Source organism: Babylonia areolata, chromosome 11 (genome assembly GCF_041734735.1).
Source record: "Babylonia areolata isolate BAREFJ2019XMU chromosome 11, ASM4173473v1, whole genome shotgun sequence".
Taxonomy (NCBI): Eukaryota; Metazoa; Mollusca; class Gastropoda; order Neogastropoda; family Buccinidae; genus Babylonia; species Babylonia areolata.
In genome coordinates, this window is record NC_134886.1 from 13,310,639 (window position 1) to 13,323,522 (window position 12,884).

General features: G+C 37.0%; 1 protein-coding gene across 5 annotated transcripts in view; it reads right to left on the reverse strand.

Annotated features, from left to right (window-relative positions):
* Positions 1 to 12,884, reverse strand: part of LOC143287550 (polyamine-transporting ATPase 13A3-like) — a 188,200-nt gene that overhangs the window by 42,517 nt on the left and 132,799 nt on the right. For 4 of the 5 annotated variants that reach the window (XM_076595626.1, XM_076595623.1, XM_076595624.1 and 1 more), the window contains one exon: positions 4,918 to 5,105. In XM_076595626.1, coding sequence (XP_076451741.1) covers positions 4,918 to 5,105 — 188 coding nt within the window. Of the gene's footprint in view, positions 1 to 4,917; positions 5,106 to 10,471; positions 10,505 to 12,884 lie in introns of all 5 variants that reach the window. The other variant, XM_076595625.1, reaches the window with a different exon arrangement.

Consider the following 12,884-nt stretch of genomic DNA (forward strand, 5'->3'; position numbering starts at 1 on the left):
AAAAGGTGCTGGGATGTCCCTTTGTTACAAGAGGAATCAGAAACTAAAAAAGTACCAGGCATACGCATTGACCTTTCCAAGTCAACAAAACTCAGATGGTCACACACACTGATTTAGCTAAAACCACCAGAAAAGAAACAGTCATGTAATTTCCTGCACAAATTGTCATTGATCATTGTCACCAACTGTCAGCTCCATCTATTCAGCCAGCTCAAAAAGAAAAATGGCTTGACTTGGAAGAAACCATAAGTGTAACAAAACAAGAGACAAGACAAAAATACTGAACAGCCAAGAATCCAAACACACACACACACATACACAAACAGTCACAGATGCAGACAGACACTACCCATCCCCCCAAACCACAAAACACATCCAGTCATGAATGCCACAAACACAACATTGACAGACACACCACTGAAAAATAATCTGCTACGCTGAATCATTTATTTCCACATTTCCAGATGTGTCCTTTAACTCACTCCAGATGAAAGGCCTAAATCAGGGCCCTACTGTTTACAGCTATTTTGGACGAAGGGCCCTGATTGAGGCCTTACAGTTTAGACAGTTTTGAATTTTTGGAGTGGCACCTAATTTCCATATTAACATTATGAGCTATGAATATCTTCAATCTTCAAATTGGAAGGTCAGCCGTCATTACTGACTATTAATGATCTGTGTGCATAGAGGCATAAAAACCTAGTCATAACCTAAGTAGACCTATCTTCCTACCAGAGGGGGTGACAATGAGAAAGAACATGTATACATATTCCCTCCCACCGTCACTCACAATGTCTCTCCGGAGGAAAAAAAAAGGGGGGGGGGGGGGGGACTAAACTGTGATCTTGTTCAGCTCCCTCTTGAAAGCTACCAAGGAGGGAGCCTCTGCTGCTGTTGCAGGCAGGGAGTTCCAGACGGGGATGGTTGATGGGAAAAAACTGTATTTATAAGGGTCAGAGGAGGAGCTAAGATGGACAAATTTGTGTCGATGATTTGATCTTGTTTTGCTGGATCCTTTCTTGAGAAATTTGTCTGGAGGGATGTCTACAATGCCATTGACCATTTTATACATTAGGGTCAGCCTTTGTCTGTTCTGCCGTGATTCGAGGGATTCCCATCCAAGTTCTTGCAGCATGTGTGTTAACGCTGCTGGTCCACCCGTAGTCGTTGTGTACATAACGTGCTGCTCTTCTTTGCACCATTTCAATCTTGTTCTTTTGGCCTTCTTTGTACGGGCTCCAGACTGATGAGCAATACTCCAGGTGCGGGCGTACAAGAGTTTGAAAGGTGTTGGCTTTGGCGGTTTTATTGGATGTTTTTAGCTTCCTTTTTAACTATATCTTAACTACAAAGGAAATCGGTGAAAACATGATGGCAGAATTCCGTTTAACAGATGTCTGGCGTGAAAATAATCCTCTGGTCAAACATTTACATGGCAAAGAAGTTTACCTTTAAAACAAAGTAGCTTAGATTTTTTTCTTGTATCAGAAGATCTTATGTGGAATTTTGATGATGCAGATATTATTCCAGGGTATCAAACAGATCCCTCAATAATTACTTTGAAATTAAAATCTGGTAAAACTATAAAATGTAGCATGTATTGGAAATTTTAACTGTACTTAGAGATAAGCAATTTGTAGATGAAGTTAACAAATAAATGAAACTATTTGTGAATACGCAGTAGAACAGTATGATACAGTAACAGTCAGGGGAATTTCTTACATGAACACTGATCTTCAAATTTCAGATAAAGTAATTATAGACTATCTTCTCATGAAAATACGATCTAAAACAATTTATTTATTTATAGTCTGTTCATCTAAGATGGTGATATTAGTGTGTGCTACAATGAAGAAAAACAATGCCTCAGAAAAAGAAGAAAAACTGATAAAAGGAATAGATTTATTAGAAAAAAAGGAAAATAAAACAGATGAAGATATGAAAATGATATAAGAGAAAAATGAAGAGTTAAGTCTCTCTTAGGGATAAAAAAATACAAGGTGTTATATTAAGATTGAGAGCAAAATGGATTGCCAAAGGAGAAAAAGTCACAAATTATTTTTGTAACCTAGAAAAAAGGCATTTTGTGAATAACAGCATGACCAGATTATTAGACCATAATGGAACATTAACAGATGAACCAGAAAACAGAAAACAGGAAGTCAATTACTTTTACAGGTATTTATACATAAAACCCCCCAACTTTTGATACTTATGAAATAAGAGATTTAGTTGGTGAATTGCCAGAACTATCAAATGATGCACATGTCTTATTAGGAGAAATAAGTTTAGAAGAAGCGAGCTTAGCATTAAAGAATATGAAAAATGGAAAGAGTCCTGACACAAGATGTTTTTTGAGTTGAATTTTCTAAAAACAACAACAAAACCAATTTTGGAAGAAACTAGGCCTTTTTGTAGACCGTGCTTTAAATCAGTCAATGAGAGATGAAGAACTTTATGCCACTCAGAGACAGGGAATTATAATTTGTATCCCCAAACAAGACAAACCAAAAGAATACATAAAAAAAACTGGATGCCTATCTCACTACTGAACATGCTGTATAAAACAGGGTCAGCATGCACTGCTAATAGAATAAAACAAATTCTTCCAAAATAAGTGGGTGAAGATCGACTGGTTTTGTTGCAAACAGGAATCTTGGAGATAATATAAGACTAATTTATGGCTAAATCACTTACTTAGAATCACAACATTTACCTGAACTTTTACTATGTTTAGACTTTGAAAAAGCCTTTGACTCTCTGGACTGGAATTTCTTGTTTAAAACTTTGAAAACACATGGTTTTGGTGATAGTATAATTATGTGGATGGATACAAACCTTTTATAAAAATATATAATCAACTCTTATAGTCACTGGTCAAACTACAGAATGGTTTCTTATAGAAAGGGGCTGTAGACAAGGTGATCCACTTTCTCCATATTTGTTTATATTATGCATAGAAATATTAGCAATTATGATTAGGGAAGATAAAGAAATAAAAGGTATAAACATTGATAATAAAGAACATAAAATATCTCAATTTGCTGATAATGCACAGTTGATGAATATTGGGGATGTTAAATCTTTTAAAAGATGTATTCATCAAGTAGATGAATTTGGCAAGTTTTCAGGCCTTTTCATGAATGCACAAAAAACACAAGCAGCTATATGGCTAGGAAGTAGGAAAAAAAAAATCAAAAGTACAATACATCCACCATTTAAACATTAAATGGAATCCAGAAAATTTGAAGATGCTAGGAATATGGTTTACAAATGATGTTAAAGACTACTAAAATATCAATTATGCAGAGAAGCTATCTGAAATGAAGGCTCTATTTAAGATATGGATAAAAAGAAATATTACACCTATATGATGTGTTGCTGTATTAAAATCTCTAATCCTGTCAAAACTAATTCACCTATGGATTTTGCTTCCAAATTCTCCAGATGATTTCATAAATAATTGTTAGAAAATGTGTTTTCAGTTCGTATGGAATAGCAAATGAGACAGGATAAGTAGAAAGTCAGCAACAAAATGCATCAAGAAAGGAGGTTTAAACAAACCAGATATAAGAAAATATACTGAATCAATGAAATTAACTTGGTTAAGAAAGTCTAGAACTACAAAACACAAATGGAAAATATTACAAAGGAAATGTTCCCATTTCTAAATAAAAAAACCAAAAAATAGTCCTGTTTCTGCACTGTTTAAAAGTAACAATAATTTACTTTGGAAACACGTTTATGGCATATAGGGAATTTTCATGTCAATGGAAGCCCAAATCAATAACAGTTTTCTATAATGATAAGTTCAAGACTGGAAATAGTACGATATAATAACAGACGTTGGATTAATAAGGGGATCTAGTGTATTTCACATTTTCTTAATAACAATGTAAGATTTCTTACTGAATATGAGTTCACCAGAAAATATAAAATAAATGTACATTTCTTGGCCTACAGCGGTTGTTTGACAGCAATTAATAGATATTTTCAACAGGTAGAACTTAGTGTGCTAACAAAACAAAGTACACATGTACAATTGCCACTGTCCACTTACTCATGCTTACAGCCACACACACACACACACACGCACACACAACTCAGACAGCCCATGAAGAGCCAGAATCCTGAAAAAGAAGAGAACAGCCCTGTCCTCTCCCTTCAGACATTCCATCAACTCAGCCCTCCCCATAAAGGAGATACCACAACCCAACTGTGGATCGCAAGCCTTACACAAACACCAGTTCAAGAACAGCTCAAGACCAGCCTGGTGTTGACATCAAAGAACTGAACCAAGGGAGAACCCCATATGACATTCTGTTCTGTCATTCAACGTCAGACAGAAACTCTTTTTTGCAAATTAGTGACAGTCAACAGGGACATTAATCACTGCAGAATATCCCCCCAAGAAGAATCCATGTCAAAAATATGTGTTGCAGGTATGTCCATCAGTGGCCTGTTTGACTGGCTGCACCAATAATGTGGTTCATCCAGTCTAAAAGTATTGATAATACATGTCCAGGTCAATGGCTGTACAGCTACAGGGACAGTCACTAAAGAGACGTGGTGTGAACTAATTCATCCAGCCAGTCACAACTTCCCTAACACCAGAGCAATCCTCAGCTCCATAGCACCAGCATGAGGCACACCCCACCTCAACACCATCATTACACCATCTAACTAAATCATGCAACACACCTGTGAAATGCTGAATACATAATTTGTTGATAATTACCTCACATTCACAACTTCAACAGGAAAGCCTAAACTTGCTCTGTACAGCAACCTTATTCAAACTGGCGAAACTGTCACCACTAAACTAGCACTAAATTTTAAGCAGCTGTTTTTTGGGGTTTTTTTCCAGTTCAGTTCCAAGACTCAGACCCAACGTGAACACACACACAGATTGCTTACTCATACTCCTGAAGGTGCTCAATGAGGGCACATTTCTGGTCAGGGGCCATGCGGGCAAACACCGTGCCCAGAACGCACACCTTCGGCAGCAGTTCAGGGAAGTGGTTGGTCACCACTGAAAATGCCCGCCCCGTAACCGCCAGGTGAGTTCGGGGCTCGAACTCCGGCATATGGATGGAGCGATATCCCTGCAGCCACAGCAGTAACACAACAAAATTTTAATGTGAATAAAGACAGTGCAGAACTTCTTAAAATGTATTTTACATAAACAATTAATAGAAGAACAATATGGATACAATAAATGATGGTTGTGTACTGCAACCATAAGTCATCACTGGTGGATACCCAAACCTTTATCATGCAGAAGGAACAAAAACTGCAAAGAGTAACCAGAATTTGGTATTGAAGGAAGGAAAGGCATAAAAGATATTGAAAAATTAGTGATAAATTCTAAATGCAAAAATTCTCTGATTAGCACACACAAACATCAACATCTCTCTCTCCCCTCCTCTCTCTAGACACACACACACACACACACACACACATATATATATTTATAATATATATAGTGAGAGAGACAGAGATAGAGAGAGAGACAGATGACATATGTGGTGGTATCTGTGTAGTGATTTAATAGATACAGATTAATATAGATAAATATAAGATACAGATTAATATATATATATATTCACACATACAATGCAGACTTATTTTCACATTTAATGTGCATATTCATGGCGCATTACCAGTAACAGGCGAAGCTATTGTGCATAACCGGTAATGGGCAAGGCAGTGTGTGCATATTACTAGTAATGGGCACAATGTCGGCAATGTGAATCACCAGTGTGTCTTCTCTCTCTCTCTCTCTCTCTCTCTCTCCCTTGATCTGTATGTGTGTGTTTGGATCTTCTTTTTCTCTGCATCAACAACAACAAAAAGTAAATAAATCCTACAGGATTCGAACTTGTTGTGTCATAAAGTTGAAATAAGTAAAGTTCAGTTTCATTTTAGATGTGTCCCACCCTTTCTCTCTCTCTTCTGATCCATCATCAGTCATAGTGGGAGTGAGAACTGCACAGCAGCCCAAATTATCTGTACTTGCACATGTGACAGCTTCCATGTTAAATTTCTGATACCCTTGGATGTGGCCAAAGGGTTTCACAACAGCAGTTTCTAGGTCTCCTTCTAAATGTTCACTTTGTTAATTAACTTCTGCATCTTCTATTCAGTGAGCCAAAGACAGTTATCATTATTCATAAATTGTTGCGCTTTAGCGTCTTCACACGTGCCAGGAAGTTGGCAAATGGGTAAGATGCTCACTGCCAATATGGTGTCCATGAGGTTCTGGATGTGATTCCCGTTCTCGCCCCTTCTCCCAAGTATGACTAGAAAAATCAAACTGAGTGTCTAGTCATTCAGAAGAGATGACAAACCATGGTCACATGTGCAGCAAACACCTGGTGCACTGAAAAATAACCCATGGCAACAAAAGGTGTTCCTCTGGCATAATTCTGTAGAAGAATTCCACTCTGATAGGTACACAAATATATATTTATATCCATGCACTTGAGCCTGACCAAGCATGGTTGGTTGTGCTGCTAGTCAAGCATCTCCCTAGTAGATGTGGTGTTGTGTATATGGATTTGCCCGAATGCAGTGACACCTTGAGAAACTGAAACACGCTTGTGTTTATGATTCTGATCGATACTGAGAACTGAATTGAGCTGAAGCGATACTGAGAATGAAAGTCTATCTTCTGATATTGTATTCAGAGTGATATGCTGAGAGGCAAAAAGAGCCATCCACTTCACCCACCACTGAATAAATCCAACTGTAGAAATGGTATCAAACAGCATTTAATGTTTCAAGCATTTTAAAATAAAATATAATTCACTGGGTACTTCCCGTTGCCTCTTAGTATAATGTGACCATCCACCACAAACTGTTTATATATATATATATTTTTTTTTCCTTTCTTTTTTTATTTTTTGTGGTAAACAGGTGTCTCAATGCAATCATTACCATGATATCCCTGTGACAGCAACATACAACATTCTATATATAAAGAAGATAAAGGCCCTGAAAAACATACTTTTTTCTTTTCAAATTCACTAAGATGTGTCTCAATGCAACTATTATTATGGTATCCCTGTGTTTGTAAATATGAATGATTAAAGGATGGGTATCCAGTTTTAGTCATTTATGCCCAAGGTTGCACTACACATCATTCATGCAGTTATTGGTATACACATGTCACAACTCAATCATGATCATAAAACACTGAAATCTAAAGGCAAAGAAAGCAGACTGGCACTAAAGACATGTCACTGTCCAAATAACAAAAAGCGACATCCCTGTTGCCATTCACACTGCCAGCATAAAGAAACAACAATTGGTAAAGAGAGGTCACTGTACAATCACGATCACAGAGTTCAGCTCTTAAAGTCACCTGACTTGTTACCCTGATGAATGTTTTGTTAAACTGAAAGCTTTTCATCAGCCACAAGGAATGCTGGCTTTCCCCCCAGATTTCTGAACTCTTATAAAATATAGATCCAGTAAAATGAAATAAGAAATAAAATGAAAAATAAATAAAAATTAAAGTCATTTTGTCTTTCATAGAATTCAGAAGAATGTTACTAGTAACAGATCTGGCAAGATAAATCTCATATGTTCCCCCCATCACCAACACTCTACTTGCTGACAAACATGATGTTCAATTTCTTGTGGAACTGTGCACCTGTGTACGCTCATCAAATATAAAAATCACATTTTCTGTTTCATTTGTGACTGTATTGTAAATGTAATGCTCTCATTTTCAAAACAAGGCTGTGCACCCCTTCCTCTCCATATACAGCCCCTGTTATAAAGCAGAAAAAGAAATTCTCAAAAAAGGAAATATGTCACATATGCAAGCAAGCAGTGAATATCAAAGCAAACATACAACGTATGATGCAGACAATTCATACAGCACAGCTATGAATCAAAAGATCTGAGGATACAGCCACATACAAATGGCAAACAATGCTACCAGCTGCACTTTAAAGCACCACTGTTGGTGAAACATTTCAAAAGTGCACTCCTCTGGTACAGTTCACAGGTCTACCCAAAATGCTAAATAAAATGTATACAAGTCACACAACTAAACTGTTTGTAGACCAACTACCTGTCAACAAAACCTTGGGAAGTATCTTCATTTATATTTTAACAAGAAAGAAGAAAACAAAAAAACATTCACAACCCAATACAGTTTATTTCCAGTTCCACAAAAATATATGCATATAAATCATTACCATGAATATGCATTAAGAAAATCATATCAAATTATTTCAAGATACCAATGGCAACCAAGCATTAAAAGAAACACAACTAAAGTGCAAACTAAGCCATACAGTGTACATAAACCAAAACATCTCCTAATGGTCACAAGCATGCACACATGCATGCAAATTATGAAAGCACAGTGATTCACAAACTCTCTTCCTCTCAACTGACATACATTGGTGAAATTCAATTGACTCGATGATGTGAACTTTGCACTGAAAGAAAAAAAATGCATCATCCATTTTGTCACTGCGCAAATTCATAGACCAAATTCCACACAAACTTCACTGCAAAACGTTTCTTTCGCATGATGGAGTAAAACATTTGAGTTTCACATGTGAATTTTACTATTTGGCAGATCCCTTTCATCTGAGGCAATGTTTGATGAGATCCTCCTCTACTAGGTCCGTCACTTGAGCACGCTGCTCCCTTGTTTGACACATATATTTCTTGAAGAGATGTCCATCAAAACCAAACCCCTCAGTCAAGCTTATGTAAGCGACCTGCTGCTGCCTAAGCTTCAAAAGATTGTTCAACCAAATCAATGCTTCATTGCTTCACATCTCGTCTTCCACAGTAACAGGACTGCATTCAAAATTCCCTCATTTTCAACACAGATTGCTTGCTCTATCTGTACTGGCACCAACATTTCAATCAAAACTGTCAGGTAAACTTTGTGTCCATCGATGGATGACTTTTTTCTTGGCATGCTAATTTTGTATGAATTCTTTGCATGCAAATTTTGCACAAATTCTTGCGGGTCTATGGAATTTCAACTTATTATCATTATTATAATGAGCATAAATGCCTACTCCTGAAAATAAGCCCTAGGCATTTACAAATAGAACACATACGTAAATATCAAAAAGGAAAAATTGAACATAAGATACCAAACATTATTAAGAATTATTCTTTCCCCCCACCCACATACACCAACAACACACACAAGCACATGTGCATGCGCACACACAAGTCACTGCACACAATCATAAATAGTACACAATCAAAGATACAACCAACAATTATGAAACTATCAAAACTAACTCACTCACTAATAGTCATTTTACATGAATGGTAAAACACCAACAGCAAAAAACATGCTTGTGTGCGCGCGCGCGCGCGCGCGCACACACACACACACTTTCACACACTTGATCACTGTTGTTTCCTCTTGCTTTCTTGTGTATTTTAAAAATATTTCTTTTTGAATTTATGAACTCATTTTACACCTTACTATTTTTTTCAGTGGAAAGAAAATGTAAGAAATACACACACACACACACACACACACACACACACACACACACACAAGCACACACTCAGAGGATAAACAAGGAATCACTCAACATGATAACATAATTTCCAATACAGACAGATCAACAAAAGAGACCTGTGGTTACTATCAGAAATAAACCATGGTGAAAAAAATCACAGAGAGAAAGAGTGTATGTGCGTGCACGCAAGCATGCATGCTTGTGTGCGTGCGTGTATTCATGTTTTTGAATGAAACTAAGCTGGAGCCCATTTGCTCCACATTCATTTGGTCAAGTCAAGTTTGTCTAATTTTAAATCTTCACACAATTTTTTTTATTCATTTTTTGATGCAAGTTGTTTGTGGTACTATCAGATGTTCATAATCTTTACCAGATCTTCACAGGTTTCAAATGATCAAAATAATGGAAGAAACAAATGTCATACTTAATGATACATAGATGCATGCAGTTCCAGCAAAATATTCTAATTTACATATGATTATCAAGACATGTACGACAATAATTCGTACCATAAACCCTAGCAAACACTTAATAGTAATAAAAGACAAATTAAACTGCCAATATACAATGTTCCAAAGTAAATCATTTATGAATAAACATTAATGAATAAACTTAAAAAAATTTTTTTTTTTAAAGCAGTGAAAACGGTTTCAATGAAAATATAATACAAAGTAAACTATGTGTCAATGATGCTGTAAAAAAACAACAACAAAAAATATTTGACAATCAACCAAAGTGCAGTTGTATACTCAAGTATGCATGCTCACATGGATCAGTAAACATGGATACAAGCACATGCATGTGTGTTAGAAGCTCAATCTAAACAAAATACTAGCAAGATATGTAAATAAAAGCGTCTAACAAGATGTAAAAAAAACGAGGAAGGGAAATCTAAAAGGTGTTAAAACTGAACAAAAGCATCATCAGAACTGGCAGTTTGCTGCCATGCCTCTCACCCTATTACCATAGCAACAGATTCTCAGAAAAACCTGCAATCACAAGGGATATTGTAGCTCACCCCAACCCTCTCTCCCATTCTAATTCATATTCTTGGCTGGACACACACTCACACAGGCACATATGCATGCACACATGCACACATACACACACACACACACACACACATCCTTGTTTAATAGTCCAGTTGGTTCGCTGTTATAGTTGTTAGTTTTTCATAAGAAAGATGTTAAATTGTTATGCTTTATACACACACACACACACACATTTTAACAAAACTTAAATCAATCATTTTCTGTATGTAACACACACACACACACACACACGCACACAACAAATCCTTGTCAAATAGTCCCGTTAGTTTGCTGTTACAGTTGTTAGTTTTTCATAAGAAACATGTTATATTGTTATGCTTTTTTTATATTTATATATATTTTTTAACAAAACTTAAATCAATCATTTTCTATATGTAACACACACACACACACACATGCGTGCACACACACACGCACTCACACTTTCACTCACTCGCATGCGAACACAGTAATTTCTTTTCGCCCCTCGACTTTTTTCCTACCCTCGTCTAATATCACTTACAGGGAAAAGACGTTAAACTAAAGAACGAACACACACACACACACACACACACACACGTGCGCAATCACTGTACCACAGCCAAAGAACCAATGCAAATGCATGCAGTTCATGTTACAGCTGTCAGAATCATTTGTGTGTTATAATAGTTGTTAGTAAAGTATCAGAACACACAAGCAACTCATCTTCTTGTTCACTCCTATCCCATCTTCCTCTCCCTTTTTCAAAAGAAATCCTAATGCTAAATAAAAGCAGAGACTTATTCTTGTATTCTATTTTTTCTTAAATTCTACTTTCATTTCTTTGTCTGCCACTTTCTCCTCCTGCATCCATGAACAAACTCCTCCATTCACTCACAGACTTAATTCATTTTAAGAAGCCACATACTTGTTTTCACGGGAATGCATGCATATATATATATATATACCCACCAACGATGACATATATGCATATTTAAACTGATTGTGATACACAGGAATGGGTTTGGGGGTGTGTTAATCCACAATTCACCAAGCACCAAAGACAGATTCAAACCCAAGATGCTCAGAATCCAACACTCTAACCATTCAGCTGTCTTCTGTCCCTTCTTGTAAGTGCCCTCTTGCCCCCACCCTTACCCCCCCCACTTCCTCCCATCCCTCCCCCCTCTCCCCTTTGTCATTCAATCACATTCTGCCCACCCTGTCTCAGAAAACATCTAGTTACAATACAGGTTTTGCACACTGTCTTATACAAACCAATGTGTGAAATATACCAGTTCTAAATGATGAAATTGCTTTCGCTCAATGTTTTATAACATATATACTTATATTTTGATTCTAGCACTTGCTAATCTTATCTTTGACCACTTTTTGTTATATGTCAAGTATTGCTTTTTCTTTTCTTGGGTGCAATTGGCAGAAAATATCTTTAAAAAAACGGAAAATCTGGTGTCCACATGGGGTACATGGGTAGAGCTTTGTAGGGGAGGGGGGCTCAGGGGAACATGCCTTCCTGAAGCTGATAAAAAAACATGTTTTAAAAGGCAGTTGGAAGGCTCCTCTGAAATAAAAAATAGAAAATTTAATCTAAAAGAAAAAGTGTTCAAAAGGTGCATGTTCAATCACTGAATCTCTGACAGTGCCTGGTGGGTAAAGGGTGGAGATTTTTCTGGTCTCCCAAGTCAACTTATGTGCAGACCTGCTAGTGCCTGAACCCCCTTCTTGTGTGTACGCAAGCAGAAGATCAAATATGTACATTTACGATCCTGTAATACCTGTCAGCATTCGGTGGGTTATGGAAACAATAGAATACCCAGCATGCACACCCCCCAAAACGTAGTATGGCTGCCTAAATGGCAGGGTAAATAAACAAAACGGTTATACATGTAAAATGTTACATGTGTATGTGAGTATATGTGCGTGCCTGAAAAATCTGATTGAATGACACAGGAAATAAATCATGAGCGCCCAATGGCAGCCGTCAGTTGGCTCTACCCAGGTAGGCAGCCTGTTGTGGAAATGACCCAAAATTTGTAAAGTGCTTAGAGCTTGGTCTCCCACTGAAGGTAGGCGCTATAGAATTATCCATAACTTTATCATCATTCATCTATATAACAGATGCACAAAAACTGAAAAACAACACTACAAACATGAAATTTTTAAAGAACTTGAATGGTGTAATGGTGTGCATGCATGTGTTTTGTTTCAAGATTTCAATGCAACATAGAGTGTATGTTCTTAATTCAGAGTGTGTGGGCATGCTCATGTGTGTGTACATGTGTGAGTATGAAGGGGAGAGAGAGAGAGAGAGAGAGAGAGAGAGAGAGAGAGAGAGACA